Source organism: Trachypithecus francoisi, unplaced genomic scaffold (genome assembly GCF_009764315.1).
Source record: "Trachypithecus francoisi isolate TF-2019V2 unplaced genomic scaffold, Tfra_2.0 Lachesis_group11, whole genome shotgun sequence".
Lineage (NCBI taxonomy): Eukaryota > Metazoa > Chordata > Mammalia > Primates > Cercopithecidae > Trachypithecus > Trachypithecus francoisi.
The window spans coordinates 8,816,590-8,836,381 of record NW_022681456.1 but is presented as its reverse complement, the minus strand read 5'-3'; the positions used below and the strand labels follow the sequence as shown (position 1 = coordinate 8,836,381).

The window sequence follows — 19,792 nt, the reverse complement described above, 5'->3', positions numbered from 1 at the left end:
ACCATGGTAAAATGATGTGCAAATGATGAGCGCCCCCAAACCAGAGGGGCGGGCGTGGCCGGAGTAGTCGTCAGCACGTGCAAACCGGCGAGGACGGACGGGCTTCAAAAGAAAATACCGAAACCAACAACGAAAAAAACGGGGGCCAAAGTAAAAAGCAGAGATCTGAAAATATCTTTGGACCACGAGACGGGGTGGGTGCGGGCCGGAAGTCTTACCATCGCGAGGGGAGCCGTTGGCCAGCGCACCTCCTTCTCGCGCCCCTTTATCGTGAGCAATTTGACGCATGATAATCGCGTCTATGAAGGTGGCCGCTGTCAGGGTGGTCTTACCCAGAGAACGGAGTTCCAGTTCCTGGATGGAAAAGGGTTTACTTTGAGTCTTTTCCCGGTGCGGGTCCGAGGCCGAGGTGGGTGGCGCCGGCGGGTCCGGGCTGGCGTGGTGGGGTGCGAGGTTCTTCGCAGGGGTGCGGGCGATGGTGGCATGGCCAGAGACGGGGGGTGCTAGGGGCCGGGGCTCCGAGCCCTTGCTGGGGGAGGAGGCGGGCTCCAGCCCGGAGCGGGCTGGGGGCTTGGCGAGGAAGGCATGGCCGGTGTCTGCTCGGGGCCGCTCTGGCCGGGCGACCCGGGGAGCCTCCTTGGGCAGCAAGACGGGCTCCATGAGGGTAGGGTAGACCCCATCGAGGGTGCCGCCCAGTGGGCAATGGGTGGCGGGTGGGAATGTGGCAGCCGGGCGAACGGGTGAGGAGGTGGAGGTGGACCTGGGGGCAGAAAGAAGACAGTCAGGCAGTCATGGGAGCTGCCCCCTTCCTCCACCACCCTCGGTGAGTCCCCATTGCCCTGGAATAAATCCACATTCCCTGCTGCTCCCGGAGTGAACCTGCCCTCCTGACTGTAACCTGCCAGACTCTATGTGGTATGGTTTGACCTATCCCACTCATTCATTCATTCATTCCTTGCATCATTCCAAAACTTCTGATTAAGCAGCTACTAGGTGCCAGGCACTGTTCTAGACACTGTGAATACAGCGGTCATAAAATGGATGCAAGCATCTTACCATCTAATTCAAAAGACAGACTATGAACACGTTAACAGACATCCCAAGCCCTACAGAGCCTGGTAACTGTGTGGAGGCAGTCAGTGAGGTGCCAGGAGAGAAGGGCAAGGAAGCTGAGGCAGGGCTAGGAGGTCTCCCGGGAGGGGGCACACGAGGGAGCTGGGCCTGCTCAGGATACCAGAGGAGCTAAAAAAGCCACGTGAGGAGCAGGAGAGCAAGGGGAAGGACCCCGGGGGGCGGTCAGTGTGGATGCTGAGAACAGGGAAAGCTGCTGCTCCCAGCTCTGTGAGTGAGAAGCTGGGGCACAGCTGCCCCTGCACAGGGCTGGGGCTGGAACAGGAGCCGGCTGCTCCACCCACGCGGCCTTCCTGGAGCCCTGTGTTTCCATGGGGGGGGCGCCCCCATCTCTCGCTAACTCTAACTCCCAGGGCCTCATTCATGAGCGGGCAGTGGGCAGGTGCATCCCACAGAGCCTGTGTGCAGAACCCTGCTTCCCACAGCCGGGGGTTAGTGCTTCATGCACCTGCTGGGTCTCTGAGTCAGGGGTGACAAAGTCACCACTGCTTTTGGGAAATGATAGCATTTTTCATTTTCATTGGAATCATGATTGGGGGGGTATGACTTCAGCCACCCAAGCGGAAATTGGGGCATGGGTACTTTTTGAATGAAAATTCATTTTGGAGAAATAAGTTGCCTCTAAATAGGTCCTGGACGCTGGGTACAGTGGGTCACGCCTGTAATCCCGGCACTCTGGGAGGCTGAGGCAGGCAGATCACTTGAGGTCAGGAGTTTGAGACCAGCCTGGCCAACACGGTGAAACTGCACTTCTACTAAAAAATACAAAAAACTAGCCAGGCAAGGTGGCGGGCGCCTGTAGTCCCAGCTACTCAGGAGGCTGAGGCAGGAGAACGGCGTAAACCCGGGAGGCGGAGTTTGCAGTGAGCTGAGATCCGGCCACTGCACTCCAGCCTGGGCGATAGAGCGAGACTCCGTCTCAAAAAAAAAAAAAAAATTAGCTGGGCATGGTGGCTGGTGCCTGTAATCCCGGCTACTTGGGAGGCTGAGGCAGGACAATCGCTTGAACTCGGGAGGCGGAGGTTGCAGTGAGCAGAGATCATACCACTGCACTCCAGCCTGGGCGACAGAGTACAACTCCATCTCAAAAACAAAAACAAACAAACAAAAAAAGTCCTGAGCAGGGAAGGGTGTTAAGGAGCGACCCCACTCCACTGGTGAAGCAGCTCTGACCACAGTCTCTGGAGTGTGTGTCACCAGAGGGCACTCAGGGGCCTCTCCCATCTCAGAGAAACTTGGGACTTTGTCCAGGCAAGAGGGACACCTCTTTTCCTTGCTGGCCTTGCTAAATGTGGGGGACCAGGAAAGTCTTTCCTCACAGCCCCCATTCAGTCTCTCCCTCTCCACAGATTCTATTTTCAAACCAAACAACCTCCCCACCTACTCATCCCACCGCCCAACCCATCGTCCATCCACCTGAGCCTCCATCCACTCATGCCCCCAATTACTCATCCAACCATCCATTCCATCATCCACCTCACCCTACTACCCACCCATCCATCCACCCACCCAGCTAACCCAGCTATCTATACTCTCACCCACCCACCTACCTCCCTAATCCAACCACCCACCCATCCATCCACCCACCCAGCTAACCCAGACATCTATACTCACACACCCACCTACCTCCCTAATCCAACCACCCACCCATCCATCCACCCACCCAGCTAACCCAGACATCTATACTCACACACCCACCTACCTCCCTAATCCAACCACCCACCCATCCATCCACCCACCCACCCATCCATCCACCCACCCAGCTAACCCAGACATCTATACTCTCACATGCCCACCTACCTCCCTAACCCAACCACCCATCCACCCAGCTAAGCCAGCCATCTATACTCTCACCCACCCACGTACCTACCTAACCCAACCACCCACATATCCATCCATCCACCCACCCAGCTAACCTAACCATCTATCCTCCCACTGACCCACCTACCCACCTAACCCAACCATCCATCTATCTGGCTAACCCAGCCATCTATCCTGCCACCCACCTACCTACCTACCTAACTTGACTATCCACTCAGCTAACCCAGCCATCTATCCTTCCACTGACCCACCCACCCACCCATTCATCTATCCACCTGGCTAACTGAGCCATCTATCCTCCCACTTACCCGCCTAACCCAACCACCCACCCATCCATCTACTACTCACACTACTCTATTCTTCTACCCCCACACATCTGCCCACCCACCCACCTCCCATGTACCTCCCACCAAGCATCCTCTCATCTGCTCATCCTCCTACTGACTACCCATCCACCTGCCCGTCCCCTCCCCTCCCCCGTGCCAACCTGGCCCACCTCAGGACCGTGGGCGTGCTGGGCTCTACAGCGGTGATGATGCCCTTCATGCCTGTGTTGTGCAGCACACTGGGCCTCTGCTGGAGAGCGTCCTGGGTCCGGGGGGAGATGGGCGAGTGCTGGTGGGCATGGGAGTGGGAGGCGGGGCGGCTGCTGCTGCCCCCACCCCCGCCGCTGCTGCCACTGCTGCCGCTGCTCTGCTCTGTACCTGGTGACAGGCAGTGGCATCAGCAGGAGGAGTCCTCCTGCGGCCCACAGGGAGTCCCAGGCGGGGGCAGTGGGGGGCTCTGATGCCCTACCGGGCCTCCAGATGGGCGCATGCTCCACTGTCGTGGAAGATGTGAGGATGGACTTTTCCCGCTCCCGATCCCGGTCACGCTCCCGATCTCGGTCTCGCTCCCGCTCGGATGAGGACGTGGTGGTTGGTTTTGTCAAGTGCGTGGGGCCTCCTAGGAAACCCAAAGGCCAGAGACTCAGCCCCAGGGCCCAAGAAGAGCCTGGCTTTGTCTTCTAGGCTGGGACAGAGAGAGCAGGGCCTGCTGCCCATCCCCAGCCACCTCCCACGGATGCTAGGGTCCCCACCCCGGACTGGGCAGTGGCGCTACCTGGGGAGAGTGGGGAGCTGCTGTGGCGGCTGCTGAAGGGCTGGGGTGCGGTGGGGAGGTAGGCAAGGCGGTCCATGGCGGTGGCTGGGGTGCCTGGCGTCGGGGGCACCAGCACGGGCAGGTGTGGCACTTGGGACAGGTCGATGATGCCTGCAGGAGGTGTTGGGCCAGGGCTGTAGCCACAGGGAGGAGAGAGGCCAGGCTGCCCACCGGCCAGATCACCCTCCTGGAGAGCATGGCACACACTCCTGGAGCCAGCAGAGCTGATGGCGGGCACTCCCTCCTCAGCTCCCAGCACCAGCCATAGAACCCTTTCCTGAATGCTCAGGTTCTCTCGGTCCCACCTCCTCTTCTGCTCCCAAGCCTGAGCCGCGGCATCTCCTGCAGCTGCCCTCACTGGTTCCCATCTCAGTCCCTCTGTGCCCCGTCAGCCTCTGACGCCTACACAATCCATTCCCTGTATTCAACCCTTGCTGTTCAAAATACCTAGTGTGACTTCGGCTTTTCCAGCTGAACCCCAACTAGAACTTGGTTATTCCAGAAGCATTTCTGAGGACAGCCTGGAACACATGCATGCAAAGCAGGTGTGGGCTGTTTACGAGGCAAAGGAACAAACTCCAAATAGCCTCACCTCACATTTTCATCTTTTTTCTTTTCTTTTTTTTTTTTGAGAAAGAGTCTCGCCCTGTCCCCCAGGCTGGAGTGCAATGGCACAATCTCCGCTCACTGCAACCACCGCCTCCCGGGTTCAGGTGATTCTCTTGCCTCAGCCTCCTGAGTAGCTGGGACTACAGGTGCGCATCACCATGCCTGGCTAATTTTTGTATTTTTTGTAGAGACGGGGTTTCACCACGTTGGTCAGGCTGGTCTCAAACTCCTGATCTTGTTATCCACCCGCCTCGGCCTCCCCAAGTGCTGGGATTACAGGCACGAGCCACTGTGCCCTGCCACATTTTGATCTTTCTTTAAGCTCCTGAGGCCCCTGTATCCTAAGAGTATACACAGATGCATGCACACCCACTGAGGATGCAGCCAGGAGGCACACGCCGGCACTCACCTACCAGATGCCCACCAACACCATGGCATGCACAACCCCAGGCCACCCACTCAGATCTGTTCACACAAGGTGTTCCCACAAGGTTACCAGGTCTAGCTGCCTCCGCAAGACCACAGGGGTACACGCATGTCCTTTAGGAATAAGGCCAAACCCAGTGAAGGTGGTCTGCCCGCCCACGCACCTCGGGGGCCGGCAGCGTAGTTGAGTGCCAGCGAGGACTCGCGGGGCGAGAGGCCCCTCAGCATGTCGGCTCGCTGGGCCATGGCGGTGGCTGCGTTGTGGTGCATCTGCTGTGAGGTGATGTAGTCATTGATGATGGTCTGCCGGTTCTCCAGCGCCGCCGTGTCGGGGTAGCCGCGGATGAGGTAGGGTGGGTACAGGTGCGGGTAGGTGGGGTTGGGGGCCAGGTGCCGGGGCAAGTAGTAGGCAGCAGCTGTGGGGCACAGGGTAGCTCATGTGAGGCCAGCCACACCTAGGCCTGATGGTGTCGCTCCACCTGTCTGGATGCCCCCTACTTCTGCACCTGGATAGCTTCTCCTACCTACATGTGTGGCTGCCCAAAGCACAAGCCAGAACTGAGCGCCAGACAGCAGGAAAACACTGCCCCAGGACCCAAGGGGGTGACTTCTATGAAGGATGCTTTTTGCATGGAAGTTGTCCCAAACATAGGACATCCCAATGCAGATGAACACACTAAAGGGATGCGACATTTTAAAAAAATTTTCAGATCATGTCTATTTGAAAAACGCATATACACAAGTCCTCATTCGATACCATTGCATTGCTAAAGGCACTGATAAGTCCTGCAGGAAAAGAAAACCACTGAAATGTTTAACCCCACATGTCCTGCAAACTACTAAGAGAAATTCTGCTCCAACCTAAGCTGGTCATGATTACACTGTTGGGTCTTCCAATCTCGAGGCCTCAGTTTCCCCATCCAGGGGAACCTGACAGTTGATGCCTAAGGAGTCCCTGAGGGAACACTGATGAGGTCCCTGGCCCTGTGCAGCACCACTGCAGGGTTCTGGAAGCCCCGGGGCAATCACCTGCATCCAGAGGGATGCCGCGGGGTATGGAGGTGGGGTCGAAGGCCAGGGGGATGTGGCTGCGATACAGGTCCACGCCACTCACGCCCCGAAGTAGGTGCTCATAGGGCGAGATAGGGTGTGGGTGGTGCTCGGGGACGGTGCTGTGCGGGGACTTGGCGATCTCACGAGGCGTCGACGTCAGCTTTCGGTCCTGGGATGCCTTGCTAGACGACAGGCTGCCTGTGGACGGGCAAGGTGGATGCATCGGGCCTCTGCACTGGCTCCCCATGCAGGGCCTCTGGGGCTGGCGTTTATGGGGAGTCGTTTGAGGGTAGGGTCCTCGGAATCCCAAGGACCAGGCCTCTTCATTCACTCCTTCATTTCTTCATTGCCTTAGTTCACTTTTTTGCTTTGACTCATTTGCTTTTGTGTTATAGTTTTTAAAAAATTCATTCTTTCATCCATTCACTCAATCAATAAAAAAAATTTGATGCAGCCTCTATAATGTGGCAAGCATTGTTGTGAGAACTGGGGACACCGCAGTGAACAAAGCAGACGGCAATCCCAGCCCCCACGAACTGACATTCAATGGGAGAGACAGGTGATAAACTAGCAAACAAATGAGAATTACAGAGTGAAACACCCGCAGAAGAAAATTTTCTTTCTTTTTTTTTTTTTTGAGATGGAGTTTCACTCTTGTTGCCCAGGCTGGAGTACAGTGGCACAATCTCTGCTCACTGTAACCTCTACCACCCAGGCTCAAGCGATTCTCTTGCCTCAGCCTCCCGAGTAGCTGGGATTACAGGTGCACACAACCACACCCGGCTATTTTTTTGTATTTTTAGTAGAGAGGGTTTCACCATGTTGACCAGGCTGGTCTTGAACTCCTGACCTCAGGTGATCTGCCTGCCTCGGCCTCCCAAAGTGCTGGGATTACAGGCGTATGCCACCATGCCTGGCCGGAAGACAATTTTAAAACGTCACAGCATATGATATGAAGTGGGGAGAGGGGGTTTGGTTAGAAGAAGCCTCCGCAAGGATGTAACATTTAAACAAAGACCCGAGGGATGGGAAGAAACCCACTCTGTAAAGATCTGGAAGGCAGGGACATGGCAGGCAAAGAGGAGGAGCTATGCAGAGGCCCCCAGCGAAGACGGAATTGACCGAGCTGACCATGGCCAGGGAACAAAGAGAAAGGGGGCCTGGGGCTGGGGCTGGGGAGGACGAAGGAATCTGGTTGAACAAGAGGCAGGCAGGGCCCCAACATGCAGGCGCCCCAAGGCCATAGCAAAATGTGTGAAGTTGCTAGAAGGATGAAAGCAGAGAAGTGGAATAATTTGATTTGCATTTTTAAAAAGTATCTGGGCAGCTGTTTGTAGAGTGGATTACAGCAGGAAAAGGGAGGGGCGTGGGAGAAGGTAGGTGAGACACCATGGTGGTCTGGGAGGTGGCAAGAAATTGGACGGGGTTTGGAATTGGAGGCAGAGCCCACAGGCCTGCAGGTGGTTTGGATGTGGTGGACTACAGGTGGCGAGGATGACTCGGGTGCAAACTAAGCTAATGGCGGATGGGGAGGCACAGCTTTCCCAGACAGGCGCCTACCCTACTCAGGCCCACATACACCCCACTCACCCTCCTGCAGGCGCGGCGTGGGCTCCCGCGTGGTCACAGGTGAGCCTCGCGGAAGGTGGCCAGCGAAGGGTGCCCCATGGTCCTCATAGGTCAGGGGGCTCTGCCGCGGCTTGCCCAGCTCAGGCACAATGACCGGGGCACCACGCGCAATGGAGCCCCCCGAGCTGCCGGCGGTCCCCGGCCGGCTCTTCAGGCTCTCCTCGTAGCAGGCGCGTTCCAGTGCCCGGGCGTCAGCCATCACGTCCAGCGGGTGCACAGGTGGGAACGTCCGGCCGGGGCTGCCGATGAGGGAGCGTACGTCGTGCTTTTTGGAGCCAGTGGTGGACGTGCCGGTGTCGTACTTGAGCGGGGTGCCCTGGGGCAGAGGGGGTGTGAGCTCCAGCCTTGGCCACAGCCATAGCCCAGACCAGCTGCATCCCCCTTCTGAGCCTCAGTTTGTCATTTATAAGATGGAAGTGACATGTTATCCCTCCAGAGGCAGGGAGACAGAGAGCTTTGCTAACCCTGAGATGGGCACGCTTGTTACTGACTGCCCTGCCCACCCCGGGCCTGACCCTGGTCCCCAAGCTCCCTGCGGGGACTGCTGAAAGGGGTAAAAAGTTCAGCAGTCAGCTCTCCCTGCTGCGAGTGATAGGCCCTCTCATGGTCCCTGGAGTTTGCCAGAAAGATGCCCAACACCCTCATGTGGGTAAAAACTTTCCTCTGTTCAGCCTGAGACCCTCCGTGGCCCACCCAATACCGAGCAGAGAAAGTCAGCACCCAGACTCAGTGCTACCTGCCCTGAGGCTTTCAGCCCCGCGGACACTGAGGCCAGGGCTGAGGTGTTTGCTCTCTGACCGAAAGAGTGGCTGAGGAAATGGCGGGGGTTACAGTCCAGACTGGGACCTTCGTAGCCAGGCCACCAGGTCCCCTGCCCCTTTTCAGCAGGCTTGGGAGACACCGATGTGGTGGGGCCTTAGGGCTTTGCAAGCAACAAAACTCTATGTAGGGATGTCTTCATTACTTTCACAAAAAGGGGAACTGCCCTTGTTTTTCAAAAGAATATTCTAGAATCTGGCCCCTGTCTTGGTAATGTGGTGGATGCTTGCCAAGGACTCCATAATTGCCTAGGGGCTGAGAGCCAAACCCTTCCCCTGGCATTCAGGGATCTTACTGCTTCCACCTTCTTCCCGGCTTCAAAACCTTCCTGCAAGCTGGAACCCCTCCCGGGACACCCACCCCAATCCTTCCGCCTCACAGCCCCACAGCCTCGGAGTGCCTCCCACTCTTCTTCCCCTTCACAGGAGGCCACCTCTGCCTACATGGAAGGACGGTGGCCTTCAGGGGCTTTCCACCGAGCAGCTCCTCGTACTATCGGCACGGAACTTCCCCTACTGAGCTGGGGCTGTCTGGTGGGACCGGGGCCTCTTATGGTGTAACCTGCTGGTGGGTGCAGTGAATGCTGCAGCTATAGGAATATCTGGATTTGGGTTTCACAAGTGCATTTGCTGCACGACTCTGGGTGAGTCGTTGAACCTCCATTTACTCAGCAATAAAATAAGGTCATTAAGAAAACGACCTCAGAGCATGGCTAGGAGGTGAAACAATGAACGCATGCAACATCCTCAAGCCGCGCCAAAGATTCAGCGGAGGCAGTTATTCAGTTACTCGTGACTATGTTGAGTCCTGTGGCCTTGGAAGCCTGCCTGGCTTCTCTGGGCCTCCGTTTCTGTCCCTGAAGAATGGGAACAATGGGAGTTCAGTGGAATGAGGTCAGGAGCCTAATGGCCCCTGCACAGCCCTGGAACTTGCACAGCCGAGGGCCGGTGATGAGCAGTTGTTTGTAAGGCAGGCGAGGGCTCTCAGCCTCTGTTTCCTTATGTGGAGAGGCCCAGGGCAGTGTCCCATAGCCACCGCCGCCCCTCCTACAACTGGGCCTGCCTGCCTGGCCCCAGGCCGTACCTGCGTGATGGAGCCCTCCTTGAGTGGCCGCGGGGCCAGGGGCAGCTCGGGCGTGTGCCGCAGCTCCTCGCGCGGGATCTCATGGATGGAGCGGCCCGCCTCCTTCACCGTGGCCACCAGGCCCTCATGGGCCGGCTTCAGCTTCAAGGGGCCCAGGGCCTGCGTCTTGTAGGCCTCGGTCAGTCCCGCGGGGGCGGTGGGGGCGGAGGCGTGCCCTCCCGCTTTAGGAGCTTGGCCTCCCGACGCAGGTAGTCCTCCTGTGCTTCCACGTAGGACCGAGGGATCCCTGCCGGGCGGACAGCACTGACCCTCACGCCCCGCCCCGCCCAGACCCACCAAGAGCTTCCACACCAGTGGGTTCTGGAGCTAGACTGCCTGAGTTCGAACCCCCACTTGCCGTGTGACCTTGATCAGGGAATCTGATCTCTCTGGGCCTCAGCTTCTTCATACATAAAACGAGAATATTAACTGAACCACCTCAGTAAGTCGTGAACACTATGAAATCATGAAGCTAAAACCACAGGCTGGGTACAGTAGCTCACGCTTGTAATCCCAACACTTTGGGGGGGCTGTGGCAGGCAGATAGCTTGAGCTCAGGAGTTTGAGACCAGCCTGGACAACAGGGTGAAACCCCATCTCTACAAAAATACAAAAATTAGCTGGATGTGGTAGTGTGCATCTGTGGTCCCAGCTACTCGGGAGGCTGAAGTGGGAGGATTGTTTAAGCCTGAAAGGCGGAGGCTACAGTGAGCTGAGATCGTGCCACTGCACTCCAGCCTGGGCAAGAGTGAGACCCTGTCTCAGACGACAACAGCAACAACAAAATAAAAATAAAAAAAGACCACAAAGCTGCCAAGTTCACAGTAGCTGGCCGTGCCATGGACCAGCCACGAGAACCTGAAAGAGTTCTCAGAGCTCTCCAAGCCTCTCCCAATCGCATGTGCCTCACCAGGATGTTCTGTAAAACGATATGCAGGGGGCACCTGGGTTAGTGCCAAGCACAGGGCAGTTGCTATGTAACACCTAAAAGCAGAGGGGTATCGGCGGTCTTTTGCTTTTCATTTTTGTTTTCAAATAAGTAAGAGACACCCTTGCTCCATCCCTCACGTACTGATCACGTACGCACGTGCTGCAGGCCTTTCTGCATTCCCGTCCTGAGTTCCCACCACACTCCGGCTGTCTCTCTCCCCTCCCGTGCCCTGTTTGACTGCACACCCGTTGGGGGCACCCAGGGAGCAGGGGACAGGGCGGTACCTTGTGTGATTGACCCGCGGATGTGGTGCTGCTCTTTGAGGTGGTGGGGGCTGTGTCGCTCAGGCGGGATGGCACGGCCCATGAGACCTGGGTGGGAGGGGGCAAGGCCATCATTCCATGGGTCCCTGAGCCGGCACTGGACAGTGACAGGGGTCAGTGTCTACAGCCACCAGTGGTCGTCCCCGCGATGATGGTGGAATAAGACCCAGCATGTGAAGGTCCCTGCGCTGCCTCCAGATGGAGCCTCAGAAAGCCCAGCCTCGGTTTCCCCATCTGTAAAATGGGGTCAGCCATTCCCCCCAACTGCCCTGCAGGGGGTGTCGAGAGATGAAGTCTCTTCCCTGTTATCACCTTCGATGCTGGCCGAGGAGATGGCTCTGCCCACACGGCCTTCCATCATGTCGTAGGTGCGCTTGGGGGCAGCCGTCTCATGGGGGGGTCCTGAGCTGCTTCTGCCGTCTTCCTTAGAGCACTGGGTCACAGACATGCCACCTGGAAACCACACAAAGCACTTGGTGAGGAGCTGGGCACGGGGTGACCGTGTGCATGGGCCCAGGACCGCGGTGGATAGGTAGGACAGGCAGAGTTGGTGGGCAAGAGCCAGCAGTGCTTCTATGCTGGCCTTGTCACAAGGCCTCACAGCTGAGGCCTCCAGAGGGAGCCCACAGCCTGCAGCCCCCAGTTCTGCCAGCAGGACCCAGGAGCTTTTCCAGGGGGTTACACAGTGGGAAAAGCAAGGCATGCTGCCTGCGCTCCGTACCCCAGCCCTCCAGGGTGCTGGTCTGCAAGCAAGGGTGTGCCTGTGACCACACATGAGCATGCGAGTCTGTGGTCACACACACGGGTGCTGACATGGGGCGTGAACATGTGCACACACATGCACGTGAGCAAAGACGCATCAGCAGAGTGGATGTGGGGGCAGGTAGGAGCACGAGTGTGCAAAGACACAGCAGCAGAGTGGATGTGGGGGCAGGCAGGAGCACGCGTGTGCAAAGACACAGCAGCAGAGTGGATGTGGGGGCAGGTAGGAGCACGCGTGTGCACTGATGCATCAGCAGAGTGGATGTGGGGGCAGGTAGGAGCACGCGTGTGCACTGATGCATCAGCAGAGTGGATGTGGGGGCAGGCAGGAGCACGCGTGTGCAAAGACGCATCAGCAGAGTGGATGTGGGGGCAGGTAGGAGCACGCGTGTGCAAAGACACAGCAGCAGAGTGGATGTGGGGGCAGGCAGGAGCACGCGTGTGCAAAGACACAGCAGCAGAGTGGATGTGGGGGCAGGTAGGAGCATGCGTGTGCACTGATGCATCAGCAGAGTGGATGTGGGGGCAGGTAGGAGCACGCGTGTGCACTGATGCATCAGCAGAGTGGATGTGGGGGCAGGCAGGAGCACGCGTGTGCACTGATGCATCAGCAGAGTGGATGTGGGGGCAGGCAGGAGCACGCGTGTGCACTGATGCATCAGCAGAGTGGATGTGGGGGCAGGTAGGAGCACGCGTGTGCACTGATGTATCAGCAGAGTGGATGTGGGGGCAGGTAGGAGCACGCGTGTGCATTGATGTATCAGCAGAGTGGATGTGGGGGCAGGCAGGAGCACGCGTGTGCACTGATGCATCAGCAGAGTGGATGTGGGGACAGGCAGGAGCACGCGTGTGCATTGATGCATCAGCAGAGTGGATGTGGGGGCAGGCAGGAGCATGCGTGTGCACTGATGTATCAGCAGAGTGGATGTGGGGGCAGGTAGGAGCACGCGTGTGCACTGATGTATCAGCAGAGTGGATGTCGGGGCAGGCAGGAGCACGCGTGTGCACTGACGCATCAGCAGAGTGGATGTGCGGGTAGGTAGGGGCACGCATGTGCATTGGCACGGGTCTGTGTGTGCAGGAGTGGATGTGGGCACACGCCTGGCTGCTGAGAACTAAGTGGGTCCATGTACACACATGTACCAGGGTGCCAGGCAGTACACGGCTTTGCATGTGTACACGTCACACCCAGAAGCCCGTGTCGATGTGCATGTGAGTGTCCGACCACGAGTCCACATGTGCATGGAAAGGTGTGTGTTGCAGGGAGTGGCGAGGGAGTCTCCGTGGCAGGAGTGGCCTCACCAGGTCAAAGGAGCCCAGATTGGCCCGGCTCACCACTCCCCGGACAGGCAGAGGGTTGAACAGACGGACATGGCCCCCGAAGGTAAAGGCTTGGCTTTGCCCATCAGCCGGGGCTCTCCTTCCAGGGCAGCTGAGTCCAGAGCTATCAGAAATGAGCCCCCGCCCCACCCCTCAGAGGGAATGACCAGCTGACAGGCTCTCAGGCTTTCAACCATTGCTTTGTGTGGCCCACAGCCCATGAACTACTCCAGTGGTTGCCAACAGGAGGGTACGGGGTTGCTGTTCAGAAAACACTCCAAATTAACCGCCAATGTTTAAACATTGGGGGATTGCAGATAAAAACGGAGAGATGGGAAGCCTGGCTGACCGGTGGCCGGGGGGAAGTGGACAGCGTGGGCAGGCACCAGAGTCCTCCACACTCCCTATAGTCTCACACCTGCCGCTGCCTGCACTGCCTACCTGGCCCAGGGAGCAGAATAGAGTTTAAGGGCCCCGACTGAAATCCATGATGAAGACGATACACTCAAGGCCTACAAAGGTTCAGGCACTGGTCTGGGGTCCCAAGGTGACTCTACCCAGTGACCCAAGGGATTCTACCCAGTGACCTCTCAAGACAAGCCCTTGACTAACCCCGCCACCAGCCCTTCCCAGGCTTCCCGCCACCCCCAGGGCACTCAGTCCAGGGGCACCAGGGCATGAGCTGGCACCCAAGACACAGCTGCAGGCCTGTCTCCAAGGCTCTCTCCGTGGCAGCAGGGAGCGCATATGTTCCTAAGCCACACACTGCCACCTCCACTTCCCAGGCCTGGGGAGGGGGCCGCGGGCACAGGTGGAGGCGGATGGAGGAGAGGCAGTTCCGGGCCTTGCAGCTGCAGTGCTGAGAGAGGCGCCCATTAGCAGCTTTCATCTCCACACCCCTGGGTGTCCTAGGCTGCCAGGCAATTCTCTTTCCTGGCACTCGACTCCCTTAACTCCTTCCTGGCAGGGTCTCCTGGTTCTGGAACCCAGAGCCTAGAGAGGGAGAGGATGGGGGCTCTGCAGCAAGCGCCTGGGGCATGGCGGGGTGAGGCGCATTCTGGCCATGGCCTCTTTCATGGCCAGTGAGAGACTGCGTGGTTTGTCAGTACCGTGCTGGAGGTCTGGTGGCGTGAGCTTGGGCTTCTGCTCTGGGCCTCAGTTTCCCTCCTATGCTTCTAAAAAGGTTGGCCACAAGTTTGTTTCCTAAATTGTAAAGAACTCGGTGGAGGTGGGATGCAGCTAAGGCCAACGCTTCCCTGCTGCTGGCTTGCATACCTATGAGCTTGTGCTTTCTGATGTCAACCCAGCCCTGCTTCACTGTGAAGCTACTTCAGTGGGCCAAGCACATTCCTCCCCTGGTCCCTGGGCCTCCTCTCGTCCCGCGACTCACCCTCATAGGACAAGACGTGGCCCTTCTTGCCTTCGTAGATGACGTGGCCCTTGGGCAGGCTGTCCTCCCGGCCGCGGTCCAGGCGACTTGGGCTGTCCTCGCCGATGATCCTGGTGATGGTGCCTTTGTACAGGACGTCAGCTGGTGTGCCCTGCAGGTGCAGAGGGGTGAGCGCCCAGGAGTCTGCAGCCCAGGACCCCTCTCAACTCAAATGCAGACACAGACATGCTTACAAGCCCATGTGCCCACCGATGCACACGTGTGTCCACACACACACTGTCTCAAAAGGGTAAGAGCTTGTACGGAACAAACCCTGTGAGGAAGCCGAAGAATGAGGATCCCTTGTCCAGTGCTTCCCATGAGCACTGGACACTCTTCTGGGTGCTCTCTATGGATTCGCTCGTTTAATCCTTGAAACAACCCTAAGACAACCCTATTGATTATGCCTGTTTCAGATGGGGAAACCGAGGCACAGGGAGGCACGGTGACTTTACCTGGGGTCACCGGGCTAATGAGGGGCAGGCGGGGACTTGAACCCAGGCGTTTTGGTCCTGGAGTCTGTGTCCCCACCACTGCATGGGTTCTACCTCTCAGAGCCTTGACATTGAGTTACTGAAAACGGTAACTGGTGGGGATGCTGGGGTTTCTGCTCCTGGGCTGTGCCCATGACCACGTCATGCACTTTGGTTTCCTAAAACCAGGACAAGGACTCACGTCAGGGCAGGACACCAGAAATTTTAGTTCTAACCCAGGTTTTCCACCTCGGCCCTCCTGCCAGCTGGAGCTGGGCCCTTCGTTGTTGCAGGGCTGTCCTGTGCACTGCGGGCTATATGACAGCATCCCTGGCTTCAAAGCACTAGATGCCAGTAGTACACGCCTCCCCAGTGTGTCCCTCACCAAGTCAGGACAATTGAAAATGTCCCTAGACAGTTGGAGGCAAAGCTTCCCCCGACTGAGAACCACTACCATACAGGGAATGCGCTCCCCGTTGGAGGCTGTGTTCAAGCAGAGGGCAGATGGCCACGTGGGGCAGCATCCTGCCTCGGGTGACTTTCAAGAACATAAGCATCAGAGTTAGAATATGACTTTGGAGTCAGAATATTGGGTGTCAAACAGCAACTTTACTACCAAGTTACCGTGGGATCTCCTTTCTGAGCCTCCGTTTGCACATCCACAAAATGGAGACATTCTGCATTGATGATTGTCAAAGGCAGCTGGCACAGACAAGGGATCCCCAAATCTCAATATCCCTCTTCTCTTCCTAGGATTCCAGGAGCAGATTCAACGGTAGGGGCCCTACTATGTCCCAAGACCTGGACTAGTGAGCTCTGAGTCTCTGGCTGGACTTGCTCAGTTGGGGACATTCCCTGGCAGAGGGCAGCACCTGGTACCCCGGGGTGCTCATCGCAGATCCTGGTATTTGTGGAGGGCAACAGCAAGATGCCCTGAATTCCAATGAGCTACCCCCAGGCTTCTCAAATCAAATACTCTGAGCAGCATCCCCCTGCAGTGCTGTAAGTCACCTGTTCACTAAAGTATGGCACAATAGGTGCTAAGTCAGGTGACAGCTCTGGGCAGCCACCGCTCCCATCAGGAAAGCACAAGGGGAAGCCTGCAGCATCCTGGCGGGAAAAGCCCCCCGCAGAGGCAGCTGATACAAGTGCCTCCCTTTCTGTCTCCAGTCCTAACATCAGATGGTCCATGTCAGACTGGGTTTGTACTGCAGAAATCAGTGGCTTACTGAATACCACAATAAATGATTTAAAAGTGTGTGGGGGGGCTCTCCATGGTGAAACTGAGGCATCTGATTTTTTTTTTTTTTTGAGAAGGGATCTTGCTGTATTGCCCAGGGTGGAGTCTAGAGCACTGTCATAGCTCACTGCAGCCTCAAAATCCTGGGCTCAAGTGATCCTCCTGCCTCCCATTCCCGAGTAGCTGAGACTACAGGGATGTGCCACCATGCCCACCCAATTTGTTTGTTTGGTTTTTTTTTTTTTTTTTGAGACGGAGTCTCGCTCTGTCGCCCAGGCTGGAGTGCAGTGGCCGGATCTCAGCTCACTGCAAGCTCCGCCTCCCGGGTTTACGCCATTCTCCTGCCTCAGCCTCCCGAGTAGCTGGGACTACAAGCGCCCTCCAACTCGCCCGGCTAGTTTTTTGTATTTTTTAGTAGAGACGGGGTTTCGCCGTGTTAGCCAGGATGGTCTCGATCTCCTGACCTCGCGATCCACCCGTCTCGGCCTCCCAAAGTGCTGGGATTACAGGCTTGAGCCACCGCGCCCGGCCGCCCAGCCAATTTTTAAATTTGCTGTAGAGACAGGCCTCTTTTTGTCCAGGCTGGTCTCAAACTCCTGGGCTCAAGCTATCCTCCCACCTTGGCCTCCCAAAATGCTGGGCTGACAGGCATGAGTCACCGTGCCCTGCTTGATGTTTTTGAGCTACCGTATTTTAGAGCGCCATCTTCAGGGACATGGAAAGAGAACAGAAATCCAGCCGGTGGCCCCTGCTCTTGGGAGAATACATGGCACAAACTCCCATTAACAGGGAAGCTTTTGTTTGCATAACGTCTGCTTCCAGGAGATGAGCCTGTAGCCTCTTGCTCTTGGCCCCAGTGAACTCTACTCCCAAGATGGGCAGGAAGTCCCTGGAGGATCAGGGAGCTGCGACTTCCTTGAGCCTCCCTTGCCAGCTGTGGAACAACACGGTCCCTGCCTGTGGCACCCACTCGGTCAATAAAACAGCTCTATGTGTGCAGGCCACACGCTGACTTCCTCACTATCTGGTAGCAAGACTCGCCTATCTCACACGTTTTGGCAGCTGGCTCTCTGCCAAAAACAATCAAAGAGGTGTGTGTAACTGGGAGGGTTCGAGGAAGGGTGCAGGTCTGGCCACCCAGGAACCCAGAGCAGGTGGACGCCTGGGAACCTCAAAGGTTCCTATGACTTTAGGAGTGCTAACTCCCCCAGGAATAGTTAGCAAAGGGGAAACTGAGTCAGGGCAGGCTGCTGCCTGCCTGAGTGGGTGATGGAGCTGGCACCCAAGGGCCCTCAGCCTGACTTTTGCCCAAAGCACTTGCCCTTCCCACTCAGCACAGTTGCCTTTGAAAGCTCCGAGTTTTAAAACCTACAGATTTCAGGGAAGGACGAAGTGTAAATGGCTCCTCTGTGGTGGGATTTGACACTGCCTGAGTCAAAAACACCTCCCTGTGGACCATCCTGTTGCCCGAAGCTCCACTGTTAGAACATGTGTGCGTGTGTGCACGTGTATGAGCCCACACTCTGTCACTGTGTTCTAGAGCCAGACACTCCTGGCACAAAACCCTGGGTCCACAGCTCACCAGCTACAAGGCTGGGGCACCAGTTCTGGCACGATTCAGGAACCCTCTCACGTTCTGTCTTTGCACATGCTGTTCCCTGAGCCTAGAACGTTGTTCCCTGAGATTCCTGCATGGCTTGCACCCTCAATTTCTTCCGGTCACAGCTGACATGTCACCTTCCTCACCTGCCTAAGCAATGTCCCTGGCCAGGCATTCTCAGCCGCGGTGCACTCACATTCTGCCTCTGCCTGCTCAGTTTTCACCAGCCTACTTATTTATCCTGGTCTGTTTCCTTCCACTACATCGTAGCTCCCTGAAAGCAGAGTTTTGAGCTCTGCTTGGCAACCCCAGTGCCTGACTCCACGCAGACAAGATGAAAGTTCATGGAGCGAACTGCTGTCCCCCAGTCATCACCCCATCGGCTGAGGCTAGTGGTTTGGTGACAATGAGGGGTTATAAGATGGGCTGGTCCCAACCCATCCTTCATGCCGCACCCCAGGACACCTACGTGGGTGATGGAGCCGCGGTACGTGATGGCGCCGTCCGAGGGCACCCGCGTGCTGGGAACGCTCTTGGTGATGCTTCCGCCCGGAACTGAGCCCAGAGCTGTCCCTGGAAGACACAAGACGCGGGGCTGAGGGGCGTCTGTGGCCCTTCCTTCCTCAGGCCCCGGTCCTGAGAGCCACCCTGACTGAGCGGCCCACAAGTTGTGCTTGCTTCAACGCAGAGGGAGCCCCTACCCCTACATGGTGAGGGACACAGCTGTGAAGAGGGGCCCCCAGACCCTCTGGGAGATGATGCTCCCGGGAACAGGGGCAGATGCTGGGGGTCCAGGGCAGAAGGGCCCTCACCTCTCAGCACGGACGCCTCCTGGGCTGTGGGCACCCCCAGGCTCTCCGGTGGCCCAGCCTGGCCCCGTGGGGACAGTTGCTCCTGCTTCACTCCGCTGAAGGGCGCTGAGGACCAGTAAGAGGAGCGAGTCACGCGCTGCCGGGGCAGAGTCCCGGGAGGCTTGTCCCCACCCAACCTGAGCCAGGGGCTGGGAAGCGCCGCCCCTCCTCACCACGTTCCAGCCAGGGCTGCTGAGAGGGGACCTCCCAGCTGCTACCTGGAGTTCCGTGGGCCAACATACCCCTTCCTCACCCCCACCCCCACCCACAGGACAGTCGGAGCCCAGCCCGAGCCACCCAGATGGATGGGCCAGGAGCCTTACCCAGCTTTTTGGGGTCCATGGGCAGGGGCAGCCCCATGGTGACGGGGCCCACCGGGGCCTTGGCATGCTCTGAGTACGGGACGTGGAGCTGGACCGACATTCCCTGTAGGCGCAGAGTTGTGGGGTCACGGGGGCACCCTGGTCCCTCCCCCACAGTCCAGAGTGCCTAATGCTCCTTTCACAAAGCCCACGTGTGGGTCAGAGGCCGGGCTGCTGTCCAGCTGTGTGATGGCAGACAAGTCACTGCTGCGCCCCAGCCTCGGCCCCCTCCCCTGTGAAGGGGCCGTGCCCTCTGAGCCCCTTGCATTTGCCCTTCCATTTCGCAGTGGGGGAAACAGGAGGTTAAGTAACTTGCCTGAGGCCACACAGCCTGGTTCCTGAGCCGTGCCCTTGACTGCAACACAGAGTGACCCCCCAGGGACGAGGCCCTGAGTACCTGGGGCAGGACCCAGCCAGCTCAGACCGCAGAGGCCTGAGTGGAAATGGCCCAGGCCCCCACCCAGACTTCACTGGTGCCATTGCCCCCACTTCACAGATAAGAAGACCAAGCCCCCAAGAAAGGAAGAAAGGAAGGGCTACCACTCACCTGGGAGATGGCACCTATTTGCCTCTCGAGGACGCTGGGGTGCTTGGCAGAGGAGATGAGGGGAGGCGGGTTGGAGATGGTGGGTGGGCGCGGCAGGACGGGACGGGCAGCGTCATGGAGGCCCAGGGGCAGCGGGTGACCTGTGGAGCACATGTCTGTCCATTGTGGGGCCCAGGAGCAGCCATGTCCCTGCTGGACACACAC

At 57.7% G+C, this 19,792-nt stretch overlaps 1 protein-coding gene across 1 annotated transcript in view; it reads right to left on the bottom strand.

Moving 5' to 3' along the window:
- Positions 1 to 19,792, bottom strand: part of NCOR2 (nuclear receptor corepressor 2) — a 166,272-nt gene that overhangs the window by 10,783 nt on the left and 135,697 nt on the right. Inside the window, 16 exon segments of the mRNA XM_033220138.1 lie at positions 333 to 760; positions 3,449 to 3,656; positions 3,748 to 3,897; positions 4,054 to 4,203; positions 5,292 to 5,543; positions 6,157 to 6,378; positions 7,771 to 8,125; positions 9,712 to 9,893; positions 9,896 to 9,997; positions 10,966 to 11,052; positions 11,317 to 11,457; positions 14,477 to 14,627; positions 18,298 to 18,401; positions 18,641 to 18,745; positions 19,003 to 19,105; positions 19,589 to 19,728. Of these exon segments, the coding sequence (XP_033076029.1) occupies positions 333 to 760; positions 3,449 to 3,656; positions 3,748 to 3,897; positions 4,054 to 4,203; positions 5,292 to 5,543; positions 6,157 to 6,378; positions 7,771 to 8,125; positions 9,712 to 9,893; positions 9,896 to 9,997; positions 10,966 to 11,052; positions 11,317 to 11,457; positions 14,477 to 14,627; positions 18,298 to 18,401; positions 18,641 to 18,745; positions 19,003 to 19,105; positions 19,589 to 19,728 (2,880 nt within the window).